Source organism: Arachis ipaensis, chromosome B7 (genome assembly GCF_059453495.1).
Source record: "Arachis ipaensis isolate K30076 ecotype BB chromosome B7, ASM5945349v1, whole genome shotgun sequence".
Classification (NCBI taxonomy): domain Eukaryota; kingdom Viridiplantae; phylum Streptophyta; class Magnoliopsida; order Fabales; family Fabaceae; genus Arachis; species Arachis ipaensis.
Window position 1 is genome coordinate 47806371 of NC_142442.1, and position 20796 is coordinate 47827166.

Sequence of the window (20796 nt, forward strand, 5' to 3'; positions counted from 1 at the left end):
TTTTTAAAATAAAAGATGATTTAAAAAAAAAAACTAACGTGATATGTATTATGTATCATATAGTAGGTATTAATCAGAATTGTCAATACATAATGTTGATCGAAACACTGAAACTTGAGCATTAATTACTTCCAAAACTTGCAACTTGCAATTGAAAATAACCTAATCTAAAAGTCATACCGTTTACCAAAAAAATATACTCGTATATATGCCAAGTCATTATTCCCTTCAAATGTTACCTCTCGATATAAAAATCTCACCAACAACGTTGTTAGGATTTGCAAACACTAAATTCTCTCTCCAACATATCAATGGCAAACACAATTTCCATCACCCAAAAGGTTACTTGCTTTGGCTTAGGGACATTGGACAAAACTCAAGCTTCAAAAGTTGGCCTCCCTCCAACCACTCATCATCACGTTCGAATCAACTCCAACATCATCAAAAATAATCGCTGCTATGTTTTGGAACACAACTTAGGATTATTCATATTTCCAAGTTACACTACCACTAGAAAGATGTACGTATATAATATAATAGTCCTTCCAATGTTTCAATTCCGATTATGCTAGTGCTCAAAAAAAAAAAAAAAAAATTGCAAATATCTAAAGCTAAGAGAATCATAAATTTAAATTCTACGTTGACTGTTTATTTATTTATCTATTTATTTTTTTTCAGGAATATGAGTGTGTTTGGCAGTCTTCAACCCGGTCCAGTTGATCCTTCTTCTTCACCTGCTCATTGGTAATTATATTTACTCGTTAGTTCCTCCAATTAGTCAAATCAACTAATCTCTTCTTAGTTTTCTATATATGCCATTACATACACTTATGTGAAATAACGTACAAGTAATAATTTCTCTCTCCTTGACAAGTCTTTTTTTTTCATCAGACTCCTTGCAAGTCTTTGAGAAAGATTAGAGTAATTTTTTATTTTTAGAAAAGAGTAATTTCTCTTTGAAAAATACTAGCTAACCATTAGAATTTATTATTTTTTGTTATTACTTAATTATTAATTCATTCTTTTAGTTTAGTAATTTAATAACATACTTTATCCATACTTTTAAATATTAATAGTTAAATAATAACAAAAAAATAATAATTTTTAATGGTCATCTAATATTTTCTTTTTCCTTTATATTAATTGGAATCAAGCTTCACATAAACTACATATATACACAACTAATATGGTCAATCTTTAAAAAATTCCTTCACTGTTTTTTAATTAATACTTTCATAAGGTAAGACCGTTGTTTAAATTGGAACTTTATCAAAAATGTCCGTGAATATAACAAAATTTGTATCCACCACCTATTATATTTATATATTTTATTTTACAGATTTTTTCTATAAAATAATATGAATAATCAAATCTATTATAAAAAATAATCATTTTTTTAAATAATATAATTAAACTTTTTTTCTTGAACTCCAAATATGTATTCTTATATAATAGTTGATTTATATATAGCTGTTTTTTTTTTTTTTTTTTTTTTTTGCATTGTAAACATAGTTGGAAATAATATTTTAATTTTTATCTTTGGAAAATTTCTATTAATGAAGAGATTTTCTGCGCTAAAACTGACTTTTAATTTGGAGGAAAACCAAAAGAGAAACGATAATCTCTAAATAATTGGCATTTACGTTGGGGATATTGCCATCTAGCAGGAAATTGTGGATCATAGGAACAATATTCACGATACTTTTATCCTTTTCGAGGGGCAAATGGGGTCCTTTGCTACAACTCAAAGGTGAGAGAACTTAGAATTTCCATGTCATTAACTGCAGCTTTCTTAATTCATTAATTATCAGTCCTAATAGATCGTTGATCCCATGTAAATTAGACGAGATTTTATTTTTAAACAAGTTTTTTTTTTTTTTTTTTATAGAATATACAGTTTTTCCTTTTTACTTTTGTTCTTTGATTTTAATTTTGTTTGGCTAGTAAAATTTAGAAATGATCTATTTTAATTTGTCATGTTATCATCACTTATCGCTTATTAAACTCAAATATTTCGTTGTGTTCCAGTATGTACGTGTGTAATTTTTGTGTCGGACTGTGTTTGAATAAAAACTTAAAAAATATTTTTTTGGACACATTTGTATTAGACATATCTAAATACTCTGTGTATATATCTTTATTCTTAGCCCATATTTTTAGATAAGTTTAGAATAACATATAGTATTATTTATTTTAACTAAAAATTGTTTAAAATATTTTATATAATTAAAAAAATATTAAAAATATTTTAAAATTTTTTTATATTTTAATATTCATAAAATATAAAAATATAATTATAACTTATTTAAAAATATTTCATATTTTATATATATTGTGTCTTATTTTATATTTATGTCGTTTATATCTATGTCCCTGTCATATTTTTATAGTTTAATAATAACAAAAAATAGAGACATTTAACACTAATAAAATTTAAATTAGATAACTTTTAGATGTTATTTCATAAAAACTGAAAAAAATATATTTATAAAGACCAAATTTTATTTACCAAACATTTTATATATTTTATTCGTTTTTATTACTATTGTTTTTATTATTACTATTATTATCATCATCATCATCATCAAATCAACTTAGTCTGATTAGTTCACTTTTGTTTAAAGATTCGAATTTTTTCTTGTATATACAGCAATCTATAAAACAGCGATAAACTATTAAATAAAATTCTAATCTACGACGAATTTATATATTATTGGCCTGAGGGATTGAGCGAAAAAAATCATCATGATCATAATACTTTATATGTATATAGAGAAAATAGAAACAAGAATGAAGGAAGCGGAAAAGATAGCAGAGGCAGTGGAAGAAGTGGCGGAAGGGGTGGAGAAGGTAGCTGAAGATGTTGCCAAGATTGTTCCTGAGGGAAAGCTTCATGACGCTGCTCAGTTTGTTGAAAAAGTAGCTCAAGATATAGACAAACATGCCCAAGCCGCAGAAGATGCATTAGAAAAGGTTTCAAACTTTAATCATTTCCACCATGCACGTAACTTCATTGTATTATTCTTTCACGTTTTTTTTTTTTTTACCTATTGCCCTCTTACTTCTATTAATTTATGGATTTTTTGGTGCAACATCAGTCGTTGTTTTACATTCTCACGTTTAAACAAAAAATTAAAAGCAATGTAATAAAGTAATAACTACTATACTATATGTAATATGTATACTAAAAAGCAGTCATAAAATCAGTTATTTGTGAAGAATATATATTAAAATATAAAATTACATTAAAAATAAATTAAATATATATATATATATATATATATATATATATATATATATATATATATATATATATATAAATACATGGTAGTTGATTTAGTAATTAATTATTAAAATTCACGTAGCATTTTTTATAATAGGTAATTGGATAAGGGCATTGAGATCTACTCTATCTATCTATATATATGAATTGAAGAATTTTTAAAAATATAGAACATAAATTTTGGCTTTCTTATTTTAGTTCTTTTAGATTTGTAAAATTTTTATTTATTTATTATTAACTCCTTGTATTGTTCTCCTAGTAAGATCGTATTAAAAATGTACAAGAAGTTTAAAAATTTGCGCTCTTTATTATCATCACTAACTTCTTTATTAGCTTTGAAAGTGAGATTATGAAAGGTCAAATTGATTTAGGGTCGTTTGTTAGCAGTGATATTAGACATTTTCAATATTTAATAGATAGTAGAATTTGAACCGCATCTCTTAGTCACCATCATGGCATCATGCATGCAAGTTGACATAATAACTCATTTTGCAATTGAGATTTGTATATGGCGTGCTGAGGTTTCTTTCTTGTAGCCAATAAGAATATTTACTTGCTGGAGATTAATCTTTTGAAGGTCTAACTGGAAGGTTTATTATCCTTTGATTATTAAATGTGACATAAAGGGAAAAGCCTAGCTAGCTAGCCAGGTTTATTTTGAATAGAATACCGTTTGTCAACTATTTCAATTTTGATGAATGTAGGCAAAAGACATGGAACAAGACTTGGAATCGTTCTTTGAATCAACCACTCATGGACAAGAAAAAAGTGTTGCCACCACCCCAGAATGGAAAGATCAAAAGTAGAAGAAAATACGGTTGAAGATTAAACGAACACTGTATATACACTATTAAAACATATGTATAATCTAATAATTCATTATTCGTTATTCCTTGTTTCTTTTTTCCTTTAAGATGAAGTCTTGTTAATTATTTTATTATTTATTTATAATAACTTCAATTTATATACAGTGAAGGTTGACACTTTAAAAGGGTGTCTAAAAAGATATTTTGTTGTATTTGTTATACTTGACTTTAAATTAAAAAAACAAGGTCCAAATCAAGACTAACTTAAAAGTACAGTCAATAACTTACTTGCCATCTAAGCAAGGGGAGTTTAAACTAAATTAGTCCTACCACCTACAACTACTTTCAATTAACTTAGAGTAATCACATTCTCTGATGGTATTTTCCCTCAAGTTGGATAGCAAAATGTAAGGAAAAAAATAATCCTCCCAACTTGCATATGAGGTATTTGAAATTGTTGTGAGTGACTGACTTAATTGGTTAAAAAATTTGTAATTTAAAAATGTTAATTGTACATTAAAATCAATCATCAAAATCAACCACCATATATTTATGTATAAATATATATATATTATTTAACTTATTTTTAATATATATTTTATATTCTAATATGTATTTTATACTAATAGTAATTTTAGTATACATCTAATATGATTGTTTGCAGTCTCAGCCTAAAACTTGATTGGTAACTATTAGTGACAACTTCACTGACTTATGGAGTAGACAAAGAAATGAGATTTGATGCGGGTGTTTCTTTTATTAAAGGTTCATCAAAGACTTTAATTAGTTGCATTGCTCTACCTCTCACCTCATTGTTGCAAAAGGAGGTCGAGTTCAACTTTGATCACAATTGACACTTTGAAGGAAGCACTTGCCACCACTCCAATTATTCAGAGTTTGTCGTTTGAATTAATTTGTGATGCCTCTAATCAAGAGACCGGTGATAGTAAGAACTCTCATATTATTCATTATTCATCCTAGCAACTGTTTTTTGCTTTGACAATTTCTATTTTATACTTAAGAAATCTAAGGCAGCCTCAACTCATTAGGTGCATTCTCTTTCTCCAAGAGTTTGATTTGGAGATTAAGGATAGGAGTGGAGCGGAGAATCAAGTAATGGATCACTTGAGCCAAGTAGAACACACTCCACCGTCCTATCTCGCCATAAATGAGAAAACTGAATCCAGTGTTTTGGCCTGTTGGTCTTTCAAACATGCATAGCCTCTTCCTTTTGCCTCAACCGTACTAATAATCCTTCGAGTAATCCTGTCCTAAATCTCACATGTCTTATCAGTAAAATTAAAGTTGAAGAGTGCTAGGGTCAACATATTTTATGATTTGTAGTAATTAATTAGTTATCATTAGTATTTTTAATGGTGTGAGATTACATCTAATGGTGTGTGATTATTCACTTTTCTTTTGTTGGTTAAGTGCTGATCAAATTTTAACAAAAACAAGTATAATTACCCATGCCATGCACGCACTACTACATTATAGACATTTAGTAACATTTACCTCTTAACATTTATTAAAATGTTAGTAATTATAACAAAATTACATCTTAAGTAACATTTATGTTAAAATGTTACTAAATACATTTATTTATTTTTAAATGTTACCTATTCCTAATTATTTATTCACATTTATAGGAACAAGCAAACTTCTTTGGTCACAAAATCAAAATCTCTCACTCAGTCACTCTTCACCTCCAAATCTCGCTCACGCTGCGATCTAATTCTAATCACTTATTACTTCGCGCATTTGCTTTGATCTCGATCTCGCTGGATTTCAATCCCAATCTCGCTCTTGCTCGATCTTGATCTCGCTCTTGCTCGATCTTGATCTCGCTCTCACTCTCGCTCGATTCTCGATTCTCGCTCTCGCTCTCGCTCGATTCTCAATTCTCGCTCTCGCTCTCGCTCGATTCTCGATATCTCTCCAGTGAGGCTGCAACCTTTGAATTTGATATTCCATGTAGAGTATTTAGCTTGTTCACACCACAAATCTAGGTCTGGAATTCTATGATGGAATTCCAAGGTTCAATGATACTTGTTCACACAACAAATCTAGGTCTGGAAGGTCCAAGGTTTGGTTTTCAACTTTCAATTCTCTAATTTTTGGTTTTTAGATATGTATTAGTGTTAGTAATGTTGATTGCTATGTATTTTGTGATGATTTTAATCTCAATTTCTGCTCAATTCATTCACAAATATTTAACCTGGTGAGTTTATTAGGGTTGAGAATGGGAACAACTCGATTGGCTATAAGCATGACTAACAATATCAATTCGTCAAGCCATGCATTCATTTCATCTCTCAAGATCGCTTCTCCACCACTTCAATAATTCCTCTGTTTTAAATTAATGGCGCTTTCATTTTTTCGTTTTAACTTCATTTATTAGAAATAGTTAAATAGGGTATTTGTATAATTAACATGTGTAACACTATCATGATTTGATTTTTACCGAGAAAATAAAGTAGGTGTAACTCTAATTAAGGAGAGATAATGTAATATTAGAACTTAATTAGAAGCTAAAGTATAGTTTTTTAAGCATCTTGTATCATTTCATTTGGTTTATTAACTTCATTTAGTTCCCTCTGTCAGTAATGAATCCTTATGGTTGAACTAAGGTATGACTTGCAGAATAAACGGTTTTGATATGGATCCCTTGGATTTGATATTCGTTTGTGAATCTCACTACTCAAGATTTGATCAAATCTAAATTTCAATTCTACTCTGCCATATGGAATTTAAGTAGTTGTGGCATTCAATACTTGATTTCTATATGTGATAGTCATTTAGATTTTAGATTAAGACTAGAGGTTTTTCGCTTGCTAGTTGACAGTATGATTAACAACTAACAACTTAATTTAAGAAAATTGCTGCATGTATTTATTTGTTTATTTTCAAAATCTAACTTGAAAGTTTTTTACTATAACTGTTTTGAGTTCAAAATATCTTAAGATTGAGGGTTCATTTTTCTGATGCATGATGTAAGGATGTCTCGTTCATTCTAGCTATAATGATTAACAGTTCAAGCTTTAGCATGTATTTTTATTCTTTTCATTGTTTGCTACAGTTGTAGGAGTCAAGCAAGTACCAGTACCATGAGCAACTTTGGGATTCTCCTTTCAGCCATGCCTTACCCAACTGTCTCAAGCCAACAGCTAAATATAAAGGTTCCTGATGCTTATTACACTTATTCATATTACACTGCTGCTTATTTGTTCATGTATTTTCTGGCCTTCCTTTTATTTCAACTTCACCTTTTATCTACCTCAAGTACATATGCATTTGTCTTTTCAACCAGAGCTTACCTTTGCTGTAACTGTTTACTGCATCTTCCCTCTCTCCTGTGGTTTGTTAAATATGTTACTCTGTCATAGGTTCCCAAGGATTTGATCGCTATCTTACCGTGAGAAGCAATGGTGGACTAAATCAAATGCAAACTGGTGTAAGTGACAACTTACTTTATTGTAAAGTCCTGTAAATGGTAACTAATGAAATTCATGCTCTTCTTCCTATAATTGTATGTATGAAAATTTCAAACTTTGTTCAATGAGTTACTAGTATAGAGGAGAGGGAAGCTCATTTGAAAGCTCGGTGAGTGATCCACAACTTTAGACTGTTATGGACTTTGCCATCACCTCTTCTTTTTTTAAGATTAATTATTTGCATTTGTATGACTGTTTGCATAGTGACACAAATAGATGAGGATATTATATGCCTAATAATCTGGTCTTCACACAGGAGCTGCTTGGGAATTGTGAGGGTCAGATAAATAACAACATGATATAAATTTGTTTCAAGTGTCGAAAATCCAATGGAATGATTCATCTGATGTCAGCTCTCGAACTATAAATTTGTAGGATAAGTCTTCACACAGGGTTGCAGCTGGATGCTTGGACCATTCTCTAATGATTTGTTGAATTGAACAAACTGGTGAGAAACCTAAAGACTAGCCACATAAATTGATGCCATTATGCTGTATTGTTGTTCTGACTTGGGCCTTGCATATATACCTCTACCTTTTGTAATTTGTTCTTAGAACTAATCAGGACAGGTAAATCAGAATATTATAGACTTGAGTGATTCAAATATTGCTGGTGTTCTTTTTGTCAACCTTTTTGAACCATTCTCATATCTGGTTACTCACAATACATAGATTAACCTCGCAAACTTTTTCGAAAGTGCAACATAAACTCCTTCCTGTGAAATGAAAGTTGTTATGTTACAGGAAATTGATTATAATTTATGTTTATTTCAGGGGGTATTATAAGTGCAGCAACATGAGAGGGTGCCCTGCTAGGAAGCATGTTGAGAGGTGCTTGGAAGAGCCTTCAATGCTAATAGTTACCTATGAAGGGGAGCACAACCACCCTAAATTATCAACATAATCTGCAAACGCATGAACTCTATCATTCAATTTATCAAAACCTGTTATTAATTTTAGATTCTGCTATAATGTACATATCTTAAATGGGGATAAGCATGGATTTTTCTTCTTTTTTTCTTTCTCCAACTTTGGGATAGTTGGTTAATTAGCCGTTTAGTTAGAATGAGAATGAGGCTCAATGATGAAATTTAAAGTCGTCTGTAAAATTGGCATTGTCAATTCTTAAGAACTCTTGACTTTCTTGAGCATGTTACGAACATGTAAGCGTTTTTTATTTTTTAATGAATGCTTCTTTTTTTTTTATATAGCTTCTTAATTCTTACTTTGTTTTATTGAATTATGATTTTTGTTTCAAGTGTTACAACGATTGCCGGTAGAGGAAAATGGAGTCGTGGAGGGGGCCATGTTGATGGACCAAGTGAGGAAGCTAAATTTTCTAATGACTTTGATGTGGTTTATGTTGGAAGTAGTTGCTCCCTACTTGTAATAGACAGAGGAAACCAAGCCATCAGGGAGATCCAACTGCACTTTGATGACTGTGCTTATCAATATGGAAGTGGATTTCCTCTCGGTAAGCTAAATGAACCTGACATATTTCTTTGAATTTTATTAGCTACAAATTAAAAGCGACGGCCTTAGATTTGCAGGAATTGCAATGCTTGTTTGGGCTGGCTTTTTTGGTTATATGTTGGCACTGTTGCAGGAATTACATGAAAACCATATGCAGTCTCAGTAGGTCTCAATTTTAGTATATACATCCTACATGAAAACATCTTACATGACTTAATATTTACATGAAAACCATATGCAATACTACACTTGTTTCTTTTCTTTCTTCAGAGATGAACTAATATTTACTTGCAGGAATATGGTCATCGTGTTAGGGTGGCAACTCATTCTAATTTCACTACTAAAATTTAGATATTTACTAACACTTTATCTAACATATTTTAAAATGTTAGCTATACTAGTAAAATTATACTTTTAGTAACATTTGTCGAATAAATGTTAAAAAATATATTTTTTCTTAAAAGAAAGAAGAAAAATTAGATGTAAATGTTACCAAATGTGTAAAGAGGTAAAAATTATACTAAGGCATTATTTTTTAATCTCTTTCGTGTTCTTTTCTTTACAGTTCACAATGACCGAGAAAACCACTCCCAAGTTTCATCGCATCTCCTTCCTCTACACTTCATCTTCTTCCTTGATCTCAATCGCAATCTGAGCATTCTCCAGATTTGGATTCTCCTCTCAATTTTGGTAAGCATGTGCTCTCTTCTTTAACTTTTTTCTATTCACTCAGTTCTTCAATTTCTTATCTATTGCTGATTTCGATCCAGATCTGAATCATTGGTGCACGAAATCGTGATCGTTCATTCCTTGGTAACGGCGCCAAAAACTTCATGCGCACGTTCATAATTTTTGTTCTTTGTCACAACTTCGCACAACTAACCAGCAAGTGCACTGGGTTGTCCAAGTAATAAACCTTACGTGAGTAAGGGTCGATCCCACGGAGATTGTTGGCTTGAAGCAAGCTATAGTCACCTTGTAAATCTCAGTCAGACGGATTCAAATGGTTATAGAGTTTTAATAATTAAAAGATAAATAAAACGTAAAATAAAGATAGATATACTTATGTAATTCATTGGTGAGAATTTCAGATAAGCGTATAGAGATGCTTAATTTCTTCTGAATCTCCGCTTTTCTACTGCTTTCATCCAATCCTTCATACTCCTTTCCATGGCAAGCTGTATGTTGGACATCACCATTGTCAATGGCTACATCCCGTCCTCTCAGTGAAAATGGTCCAAATGCGCTGTCACCGCACGGCTAATCATCTGTCGGTTCTCGATCATACTGGAATAGGATTCAGTAATCCTTTTGCGTCTGTCACTACGCCCAGCACTTGCGAGTTTGAAGCTCGTCACAGCCATCCCTTCCCAGATCCTACTCAGAATACCACATACAAGGTTTAGACTTTCTGGATCTCAAGAATGGCCGCCAATAATTCTAGCCTATACCACGAAGACTCTGACCGTAGATCAGGAGGCTAAGAGATATGCATTCAAGCTTGTTTGCATGTGGAACGGAAGTGTTTATCAGGCACGCGTTCATAAGTGAGAATGATGATGAGCGTCACATAATCATCACATTCATCATGTTCTTGTGTGCAAATGAATATCTTAGAGAAGAAATAGGCTTGAGTTGAATAGAAAAATAATAGTACTTTGCATTAATTCATGAGGAACAGTAGAGCTCCACACCTTAATCTATGGTGTGTAGAAACTCTACCGTTGAAAATACATAAGTGAAAATAGGGTAGACATGGCCGAGTGGCCAGCCTCCCATGGAGGTCTCAGAACGTAAAAGTTACATAATGTGTCCCAGAGATTTCTAAATACAATAGTAAAAAGTCCTATTTATACTAAACTAGTTACTAGGGTTTACAGAGATAAGTAAATGATGCAGAAATCCACTTCTGGGCCCACTTGGTGTGTGCTTGGGCTGAGCATTGAAGCTTTCACGTGTAGAGGTCTTCCTTGGAGTTGAACGCCAGTTTGTAACTTATTTTTGGCGTTTAACTCTGCTTTGCAACTTGTTTCTGGCGTTTAACGCCAGAATAGGGCAGAAAGCTGGCGTTGAATGCCAGTTTGCGTCGTCTAACCTTGGGCAAAGTATGGACTATTATATATTGCTGGAAAGCCCTGGATGTCTACTTTCCAATGCAATTGAGAGCGCAATATTTGGATTTCTATATCTCCAGAAAATCTACTTTGAGTGTAGGGAGGTCAGAATCCAACAGCATCTGCAGTCCTTCTTCAGCCTCTGAATCAGATTTTTGCTCAAGTCCCTCAATTTCAGCCAGAAAATATCTGAAATCACAGAAAAATACACAAACTCATAGTAAAGTCTAGAAATGTGATTTTTATTTAAAAACTAATAAAAATATATTAAAAACTAACTAAATCATACTAAAAACTATGTAAAAACAATGCCAAAAAGCGTATAAATTATCCGCTCATCAATCATGCATATGTAATTTCTCGCCTCTAGTTCATCCTCTCATTGTCTGCACTGTCATTGTGCCGTCTTCTTCTCGCATGTGCCATCGTCTTCTCCCTGCGCAGTCATCTTCTCACCGATTCCATCGTTTGCTCATCCCTTATCTTCTTGCTCCTTCAATCCTCTTTAATCTTTACTTGATAATTAATCTGTAATTAATTTGATGTATAATTATTAGTTAATTTAGGTTTTTAATTAGTTATTTAGTAGTTAGGTTTTGAATTTAGGTTTTAATTAAGTTGTTTATTTAAATTTAGGTTTTAATTATTTTGTTCTTTGCTTTACATTTAGCTGAAATCCTGCACATTACTAATATGATTATTGTCGTTTTAATATTTGGATAATGTGGTAGGAATTATGAATTCAATTAAGGAATTTTCATTTCTATACTTGTTTCTGAAATATCTCCTTGTAAATTTACGTGATATTTTCTGTGTAATTAATCAAATTAAACTTAATTAAACATGCTCAAAATACAGAATATCTAATGAAGATAAATAATGTTTATTACCAGAGTCTGAAGATCATTTTTCTTGAAGATAATTGCTGAGAAGTGGACAGGGATTATAGCCTTGCCACACCACTTAGAAAAAGAAGACATGGAAATAGGTGGTGTGACTTTTCAGTACCAAGAACACAAACTAGAAAGTGTATCTAAGTAGTGAAATTAATGGGTGTTAAGACTACTATATCTATATTTATTTATGATGCTTAGTTACAACTCAAGTGTCATGATTACATCTCCAAATGGTTGAATTCCCAAGAATTATATAGCAAGGAAAATCAGTTAGAGTCTTACAAACGCAAGGGTTATTGTTTAGCACTTCCCTTGGTCCTCTCATAAAAAGTCCTTTTTCAATATGGTTTTTTCCTTTTCTTTTTCTAGATTTAGTGTCATGTTTCAATTATTTTTTCAATTTAGTCTCAGTTCATAATTTATGCAAAATGTTTTATTTTTTTTATATTTTTGCAGTTAGGGTGCAAAAATCGTTTTTTTTTTCTTTTAAATTTTAATTTTCAGATTTCACATATTATTTGCATTAGATAATGTAATTAACAAGTATGGGCATAAATTAGTGAAGTGCTTGAATAGGCTCATTTGTATTAGTGATAAGCATAAATTGATTCAAGCATTTTATAGGAGACAAGTTACATTATTATTTGCCTTTATACTCATCATTTATGGCACAGTTTATTATGTTTCACATCAGTGTATAGATTAGCCTCTGAACCAAGCAAATAATTGGTTGACAATGACATGCAATTTCTTATACTGAATGTTATATTTTTTAGCTTTGGGGGCAAAGGTAGCACCCAGTATACCGTTAAGGGATCACACAAAGAATTTCCACAGGAGCTTTTCCACGAGTTGAAACTCATCTGTCAGGTATGAAATCTAAAATTCTCTGATATCTCAGAAATTTGGATCACTGAAAGAAGCACTAAAAAATACTCGAGCTGGTTCTGATTTGCATGGCAGCTAGATGAAATTTTCTTTTTGTTCTTACTAGAACTTACTGAGCTGATTGTTTGTAATCTCTTGCTAAAAGAATTTTAGGAAAGCAGGTCACTCTTCTTAGTTAATTGATTGTGTTTAAGAATAATATTTGTTTTTGGGTGAAATAATAATAAACTCATATCATTTGCAATTCGGAGCTGCATCTATGTGACTATCAAAGACACAAGTAAGGATGTCTTGAGCTGTTGGTCGCTTTGGAGCTGCATCTGTTTTGAGTTCAAAATGTCTTAAGATTGAGGGTTCATTTTTTTGATGTGTAATGCAAGAATGTCTTGTTCATTCTAGCTATGATGATTAACAGTTCAAGCTTTAGCATGTGTTTTTATTATTTTCATTGTTTGCTACAGTTGCAGCAGCCAAGCAAGTACCAGTACCATGAGCAACTTTGGGATTCTCCTTTCAGCCATGCCTTACCCAGATGTCATTGTCTTTCCTAGTAGTGCAGAAATCATCAGACATATCTCCTCTATTTTTTACTGGTGTGTTAGAGGTGAGCCACTGAAGTGTGTTGTTTCTCTTAAATGGCTAAAAGTTTCTATTATTTCCTTCTAGTCTAGTAATGCATTTTAGAGTTTTCTTCGTTTCAGGCTGTGGTAGCTGCCTTGTTTATGAATATTTATATTGTTGGATTGAATCAATTGTCGGATATTGAAATAGACAGGGTATAGATCTTGCTAATAGATATAAAAATCTCGGTGACTAATAAATGCTTTTCTTTTGTACTTGGCTTCTGAATTATTCAAGTAGAATTGCTATGTGATTTATCAGTTAACTCACCAAAGTAGGATAGTCAAAAGCCTATATATTGGGTGTGAACAGGTGTTCTTGCAACTTGAGCACAGAACAGTTAATATGATTTTGACCACCATATTCTGGTTTAGATATTATTGTAACTTTGATGTGGTTATAAGTTATAACAACACACAACTTTTTATAGCTGTCAAACTTTTTCAGAGAAATTCCATGTGCCTTTTCTTATTATTGATCTGTATATCTTATTGCAGATAAACAAGCCATATCTTCCATTGGCATCCGGTGAATATTCTGTTGGAACTGGTGTCACAATTGTTGCATCATTTTCATTTCTGGTACCATATAGATTCAATACTTTTTCTAAGACAAGCTTTACTGAAATGGTGGAAAGAGGCTTACCGTTTTGTTCTCTTATACAGAGTTTTTGGCTTGGTTGGATTGTAGGTTCATGGCCATTTTTTGGGCTCTTTTCATCAGTTTTGTGCTTGGGACTGCTTATTCAATTGACGTGAGAGTTTCTTTTTCTTTTCTTTTTTTTAAAGACCTCATTTTCCCCACAATATATTATTTTGAATGGTCATCATACAATGTCTTCATTTTAAGAGTCTATATGTTCAGCATATTACTTGCATTATCAAATTTTGAAGCCATAAATGTCAAACAATATCCACTTGTCTTGATTTTTCTTTAATAAGAAAAGAATGTGTTAGTTGCTCATGAGTAACTCACCGGTTCAAAGCCAACCAATAAAGTGATACATTCATTTGAGTTAGCTATTGTTCTCTGTACCTCTCTTAATTCCTTTTTATTTTTATGGCATTGCAAAAATTTGTTCTGCAGAAATTGGTGGTATTTCCTCTCAAACTTCAAAATTTATGGATTTTGAATAATTATATGGGGAACTGTTTGGATAAGGTAAGAATATTAGGATAAATCAATGAGATTCTTCATTACTATGCTGAGTAAAAGTTGAAAAGCCTGAAACTTTTCTCCTGTTTGTAAATTTACAGTGTTACTATTTGACTATGGTTTTTTAGTATGTCCAAGGCCTACTTATTTGCCAGTTGCATTGAGATATTAACTCTCGAATATTCGTCCTGCTTGTATAGGATCTGTAGCTGCATTGAACTTGGTTGACTGGTTTAAGGGAATGGTAATAAGTCGTCGCAGCAATGAGCTAGTCAAGCAGATAAATACATTTTTCTAGGATTAGTATAAGGACTAAGTTTTTTATGTACATAGTATCACTTTTTCTTTTCTTTTTTATATGGAATGTTTATAGAGTTTAAGTGCTATAAGTATTTTTTTTTCCATTTTATTTGCATCACGAAGCAAATTTGTACAATGATTATTGATTAATGAAAGAGACTATAAAATTTTTTTGTGAATTTGTAAATTTAATGAAATATTTCATGTTGTAGTAATTAATTTTAGTATATTTATATTATGTATAATATAAAATAAAAAATAAAAAATAGTATAATATAAGTAAAAAAATGTTACTAAAAATCTTTTGTAACATTTTTTAAGTGTTACAAAAAATATCTATGGTAACATTTTTTGAAGTGTTACAAAAAAATCTATGGTAACATTTTTCTAAGTGTTACATAAAATATCTATGGTAACATTTTTTAAGTGTTATAAAAAATAGCTATGGTAACATTTTTCTAAGTGTTACAAAATATATCTATTGTAACATTTCTTTTAAGTGTTATTAAGAAAGATTTATTGTAACATTTCTCATAATATTACTATAGAAGATCTATTGTAACATTTTTATTAAATGTTATTAAATCTTTAGAAAAATGTTAGTAAAACTCTTTAGTAACATAGGGTATATTTAACATTTGATAAAATATTACTAATATACATAGCTAACATTTTAATATGATTTGGTAATATTTTTTAAATGTTAGTAAAAATCAATTATGTAGTAATGTTTCAGCACATTTGTAAAGTCAGCTGGTGCAAATTTCTATCTGTTGGCAGGATGTAAGAGTTCTTAGCTCAAGTAGATAAATATATTTTTCTAGGATTAGTATAAGGACTAAGTTTTTTATGTACTATGTATCACTTTTCCTTTTCTTTTTTATATGGAATGTTCATAGAGTTTAAGTGCTATAAGTATTTTTTTTTTCTTTTTTTATTTTATTTGCATTACAAAGCAAATTTGTACAATGATTATTGATTAATGAAAGAGGCTATAAAAATTTTATTTTGTGAATTTATGAATTTAATGAAATATTTAATGTTGTAGTAATTAATTTTAGTATATTTATATTATGTATAATATAAAATAAAAAATAAAAAAGTATAATATAATTAAAAAAATGTTACTAAAGATCTTTTGTAATATTTTTTAAGTGTTACAAAAATATCTATGGTAACATTTTTTGAAGTGTTACAAAAAATATCTATTGTAACATTTTTCTAAGTGTTACATAAAATATCTATTGTAACATTTTTTAAGTGTTACAAAAAAATCTATGGTAACATTTTTCTAAGTGTTACAAAATATATCTATTGTAAAATTTCTTTAAGTGTTACTAAGAAAGGTTTATTATCACATTTCTCATAATATTACTATAGAAGATCTATTGTAACATTTTTACTAAATGTTATTAAATATTTAGAAAAATATTAGTAAAACTCTTTAGTAACATAGTGTATATTTAACATTTGTTAAAATGTCACTAATATAAATAGCTAACATTTTAATATGATTTGGTAACTTTTTTAAATGTTAGTAAAAGTCAATTATGTAGTAGTGTGATAAAATTAAAATTAAAATTTTAAGTTATTTTGCTAAAATTAATTTGAATTATAATAATTTGACTAATAAAAAAGCAATGAGTTATGCATTGTTTGTTTTTTTTAATTTAGTATTAATTGTATTAACTCTAAAATAGTTATTAACCGGTTTTAGTAATCTACTTTTTTCAATAAATCAGACATATATACTGAATATGACCATAATAATCTAGTAATACCTAAATCCACCAACAAATTGTTATATGTATAAGAACATATCAAAATCAGTTGAAAATGAACAACAAATTATTAGAGAATTCTAATGCAGAAAGTTCTCCAACAAACAATAAATAATTTAAACCCACTAAATAACAACTCAACAGTATTCTTTGATGCCTGCAAAATATATACCTGAAATAATACTATATCAATGTTAGTATGCAAAATTATATGATTAACGTAATTATAAAATTGTTTATCAGGAGAATAAAATAATACAGATTTTTATGATAATTATAATATTCTCAAGCAAAAAATGTATAAGAATGTATTACCGATTAGCACCTAGAATTTGTCAATTTTTTAAATTGATAGTAATAAATTTTAATAAATTAATAAATTTAATTAATAGATTTCGTTATTACCTTTTCATTATAAGCTCTCAGAAACTTCTCTATATACCACATTCATTGTGCAGTTATCTTCTAAGTGTTAGTGATCTTGCAACAGCACTTGCAGACCATCTTTACTCTTTACTCGTTACTCTTGCCTTTATTTTTCTAACTTTTTCATTACATAATCTACCATAGGTAGTACTGTTGATAGAATCGTAGGCCATTAGGTATGAAAAATAATAAACAGAAAAAGAACTATATCTGAGGTACAAATTTTCTAGATGATAAATAATTGTTACAATTCACTATTACTCCTTATATATATATATATATATATATATATATATATATATATATATATATATATATTATTCCACAATCTGTGCAATAAGCTTTTATATTTGATATCGATATATAGTCTCCAATCCCAATCCCATTCATATGCAAACTGTATATAATTTTTTTTAATAGAGCAATTTTAATTTTTAATGGAGATACTTGCAGTACAACAGATGCGGGGGATGCTTGCGGCAAACTTCCTATGGTGTCACAAACAGCATCAGCTCAGGGTGGATTGCTGCGATCTCTTCCCAAATTAGCCTTCTGATGTTGAATCACTCTGATTTTGTGTCAAACTCACCAAGCCCGCTGCTAACTCCAAACCATCTAGTGATGGTATAACCCAAATTCGCCTCCGAATACCCAAAATCAAGAATCTGAGGAACCCACCAAAGAAGATTGCAGAGCACGCGAAACTCTTTCCTGCTCTACCGTGCCCCACCCTGTCACCGTGGATTCTTGTGGCTGCCGATCCACCTTTCTCCCCCTGCTGTCGACCCTTCCCAAAATCAGATCCGTAGCTCAGATTCTTCATCGCGTGAACACATAAGGGGCAGAGGCACGAAACACATTTCCCTGCACCCATCCTCCGGACACCAATACCAGCTGCGTCGTGCTTCCCGTTACCGGTGGATCCATCACAGACCAGCTTCGTGGTTTACATTATTGATATGTACAAAATGCCTCTTTGTTAGTAAGGTTCTAGCTTGTTCTTCATTTATGATCTCTGTCTCGCATATGCATTTTTCTGTTTTATTTTTTTCTAAAATTAACTAGTATTTGAAAGGGTAGATCAAAGGTTTGTGGGGTACATTTTCAACAATTTTGCCTGAAAGTATAAGTCAGAGAAATAAATTGGAAGTGACAACTACTTTCCATGTAGCAGAACCTACCACCCAAATTTTGAGATGTGTAAGTTAATGAATTTGATAAGCCCTCAAACTAGAAGCAGATAATTTGTATCAATTATATCTAGAATCATAGTCCAAAATAATGAATCCTATTATCAAATATCAATGAAATAAAAGACTTGTTTGAATTTGAATACTATATCTATCCAAAGCTCTCAATTTTTTCATCTGACTCATAAGAGATGTGATAAGAACTTGGAGTGCTGATAAATTACAAAGCAGTACAAAGTTGCATTCTCAATTACTTGGACATGTAAAAGTTTATCTCATGGTGGTGGTGGCTAATATTGGCAATGCCAGATTACATGAATGTTAAGACTGGAATGGCTGGATGAGCAGTAGTTGCATATCTAATGGAATGGTCAAGTTTAGACCAATAAGAAACACAAGCTGGTTGCCAAATAACCTGATCAAGATTCAAGAAGCAAGAATTCTGTATGTATTACTATAACAAAAGTTATTCATTATATAAACTGAAATTAGTAAATGAAGAAGCTCACCAAAGTAATCCAAGCAAGAACGATGACATGAGTAGGTGCTTAGTAACAGGCGGTCGCGCCTGCCTATAGACAACACGATAAGGTGAGGATACCACATATTACAAATGAAGTGAAGATAAAGTTTGAGTTCTAAATTTTGATATGTGTAGGACTGTTATATGTCCAAAGAAATCAAGTATTATATCATTTCTAGCATAATACACTTTTTAAATTATTACTCTTGTTTCTCAGTTCCTGTTATCTCATTATTACTTATTTCTCATCCCAATACACTTACCAATTACTCATATATCTACAAACAGCATAGCTCCTGCTACTTATTCATGATCGAAAGGCCTAAGCTACCAAATGAAGTCAATGTTAAGAGTAAAGAAAAAAGCTGAAACAACAAAGTCACAACATTGGCCCAGTTAAAAATATTTCCTTTATCCCCTTGTCCTTTATCCCTTAAATATTTCTTTCTATCCCCTAACTTTGTAGAAATATTTTCTGTTAAGATGTGTGCAGAGATAGGATTTTGATGGATTTTGTAGATTTTTTAACAAGATGTTTATATATAACAGCTTCTTGTAATCATTGAAAATAAGAATACACACTCTTTATTTCATTAGTCTTATCTTTTTCTTTAAATAATCATATACAGTGTGAAGTCATCAATAAGAAGGAAAGCATATAGTTAGTTAGCCCCTTTATAATATAACTATATGCCAAGTTTAAAGCTTGCATTTTAGTTAGCATATAGTTAGTTAGCTCTTTCATAAGTTACCAATATATATAGATACAGCTCTATTAGAATTTTTAAAATATAGGAAGAGCATTAAGCTTGTGTTTTCAGTTAACTTACTAAATCAACAAGCTTTTTTTTGTCATGGTTATAATTCCATTTCAAACCGATATTTTTGTCTATTTCTTTGGAGTTGATTCTTTTTGGTTTTGAAAAAGACAAAATTTATATAGTATAATCAAGGGATAGATGCAGACAAGACTGCTAGATAAAAGATGGAGTTTAGTTTTTAGCCTGACAATTATGGATATCAGGTTTTTTTAGTGAGATTTATGAATGGCAAGTAAGCATATCTGCTGTACAGGCCTAACCGTGGATCACTGGAATCTTTATCTGGATATTTTTTGTTGCATCTTCATATTGGTAAAATACGAGATATACTTCTAGTCTTAGGCATTTTGTTGGACGAACTTATTATTTAATGTCTCTGATGCTAATAACTAATAAGGCCACGCTTTTGCCAATGTGAAAATTATATATATATATTGTACCAACTTGTCATGTTTACCAAAGTATCTAATTCCGCATTTGGTATAAAAAGGTCTAAATTGTTGAAGAACAAGTCAGAGCTTCTGTTGAGCACAAACTGGGAGAGCTTGTCAGAGCATTACTGCTGGGTTTTTTGACAATAATACAAGGTTGACATGGTACATTTGATGCTGTTAGTTCATCACAGAATTGGAATCAGCTCTGAAGTTTTATTTTGCCTATATGTATTACAGTGTTGAGGATCGAAGAGAACACTTGGAATCCCTCCTGCGTGAATGCAAGAAAGAGGACGCAGGTACTTGATTACTTGAAAATTACACCAATTTTCTGCCTCTGTCTGATACTTCTTGATTCATCTGATAATAAATTGGCTCTACAATTTGCACTTTCTAGGTTGTACTATAACTTGGTTCGCTTTTTGGGAATGAATAGAAATCTTAGCAATATGTGTTTGCGTCATGTCAATGACCAACTCTCCTAAAGTCTTATTCTTGGAAATATTGCGTTATTGTACATGTACTTATATTTTCTTGGCTGGTGATTATTCTTATCCAACAGAACTTTTTATGCTGTTAATAAGTGATGCTT

At 30.8% G+C, this 20796-nt stretch overlaps 1 protein-coding gene across 1 annotated transcript; it reads left to right on the forward strand.

Annotated features, from left to right (window-relative positions):
- Nucleotides 1–254: 254 nt before the first annotated feature.
- Nucleotides 255–4242, forward strand: LOC107608250 (uncharacterized). Its single transcript, XM_016310097.3, has 5 exons — nucleotides 255–520; nucleotides 679–744; nucleotides 1668–1750; nucleotides 2774–2973; nucleotides 3988–4242. Exons 1-5 carry the CDS (start codon nucleotides 312–314, stop codon nucleotides 4087–4089), a joined length of 660 nt encoding a protein of 219 aa, XP_016165583.1. The 5' UTR covers nucleotides 255–311; the 3' UTR covers nucleotides 4090–4242.
- The last annotated feature ends 16554 nt before the right edge of the window (nucleotides 4243–20796 follow it).

Excerpts from the sequence above, each read along its gene's own strand:
- LOC107608250 (XM_016310097.3), top strand. The coding sequence starts at position 312 with ATGGCAAACACAATTTCCATCACCCAAAAGGTTACTTGCTTTGGCTTA. Across the intron at positions 521-678 it reads TACACTACCACTAGAAAGAT|GAATATGAGTGTGTTTGGCA; the intron begins GTACGTATATAA and ends ATTTTTTTTCAG. Across the intron at positions 2,974-3,987 it reads CAGAAGATGCATTAGAAAAG|GCAAAAGACATGGAACAAGA; the intron begins GTTTCAAACTTT and ends TGATGAATGTAG.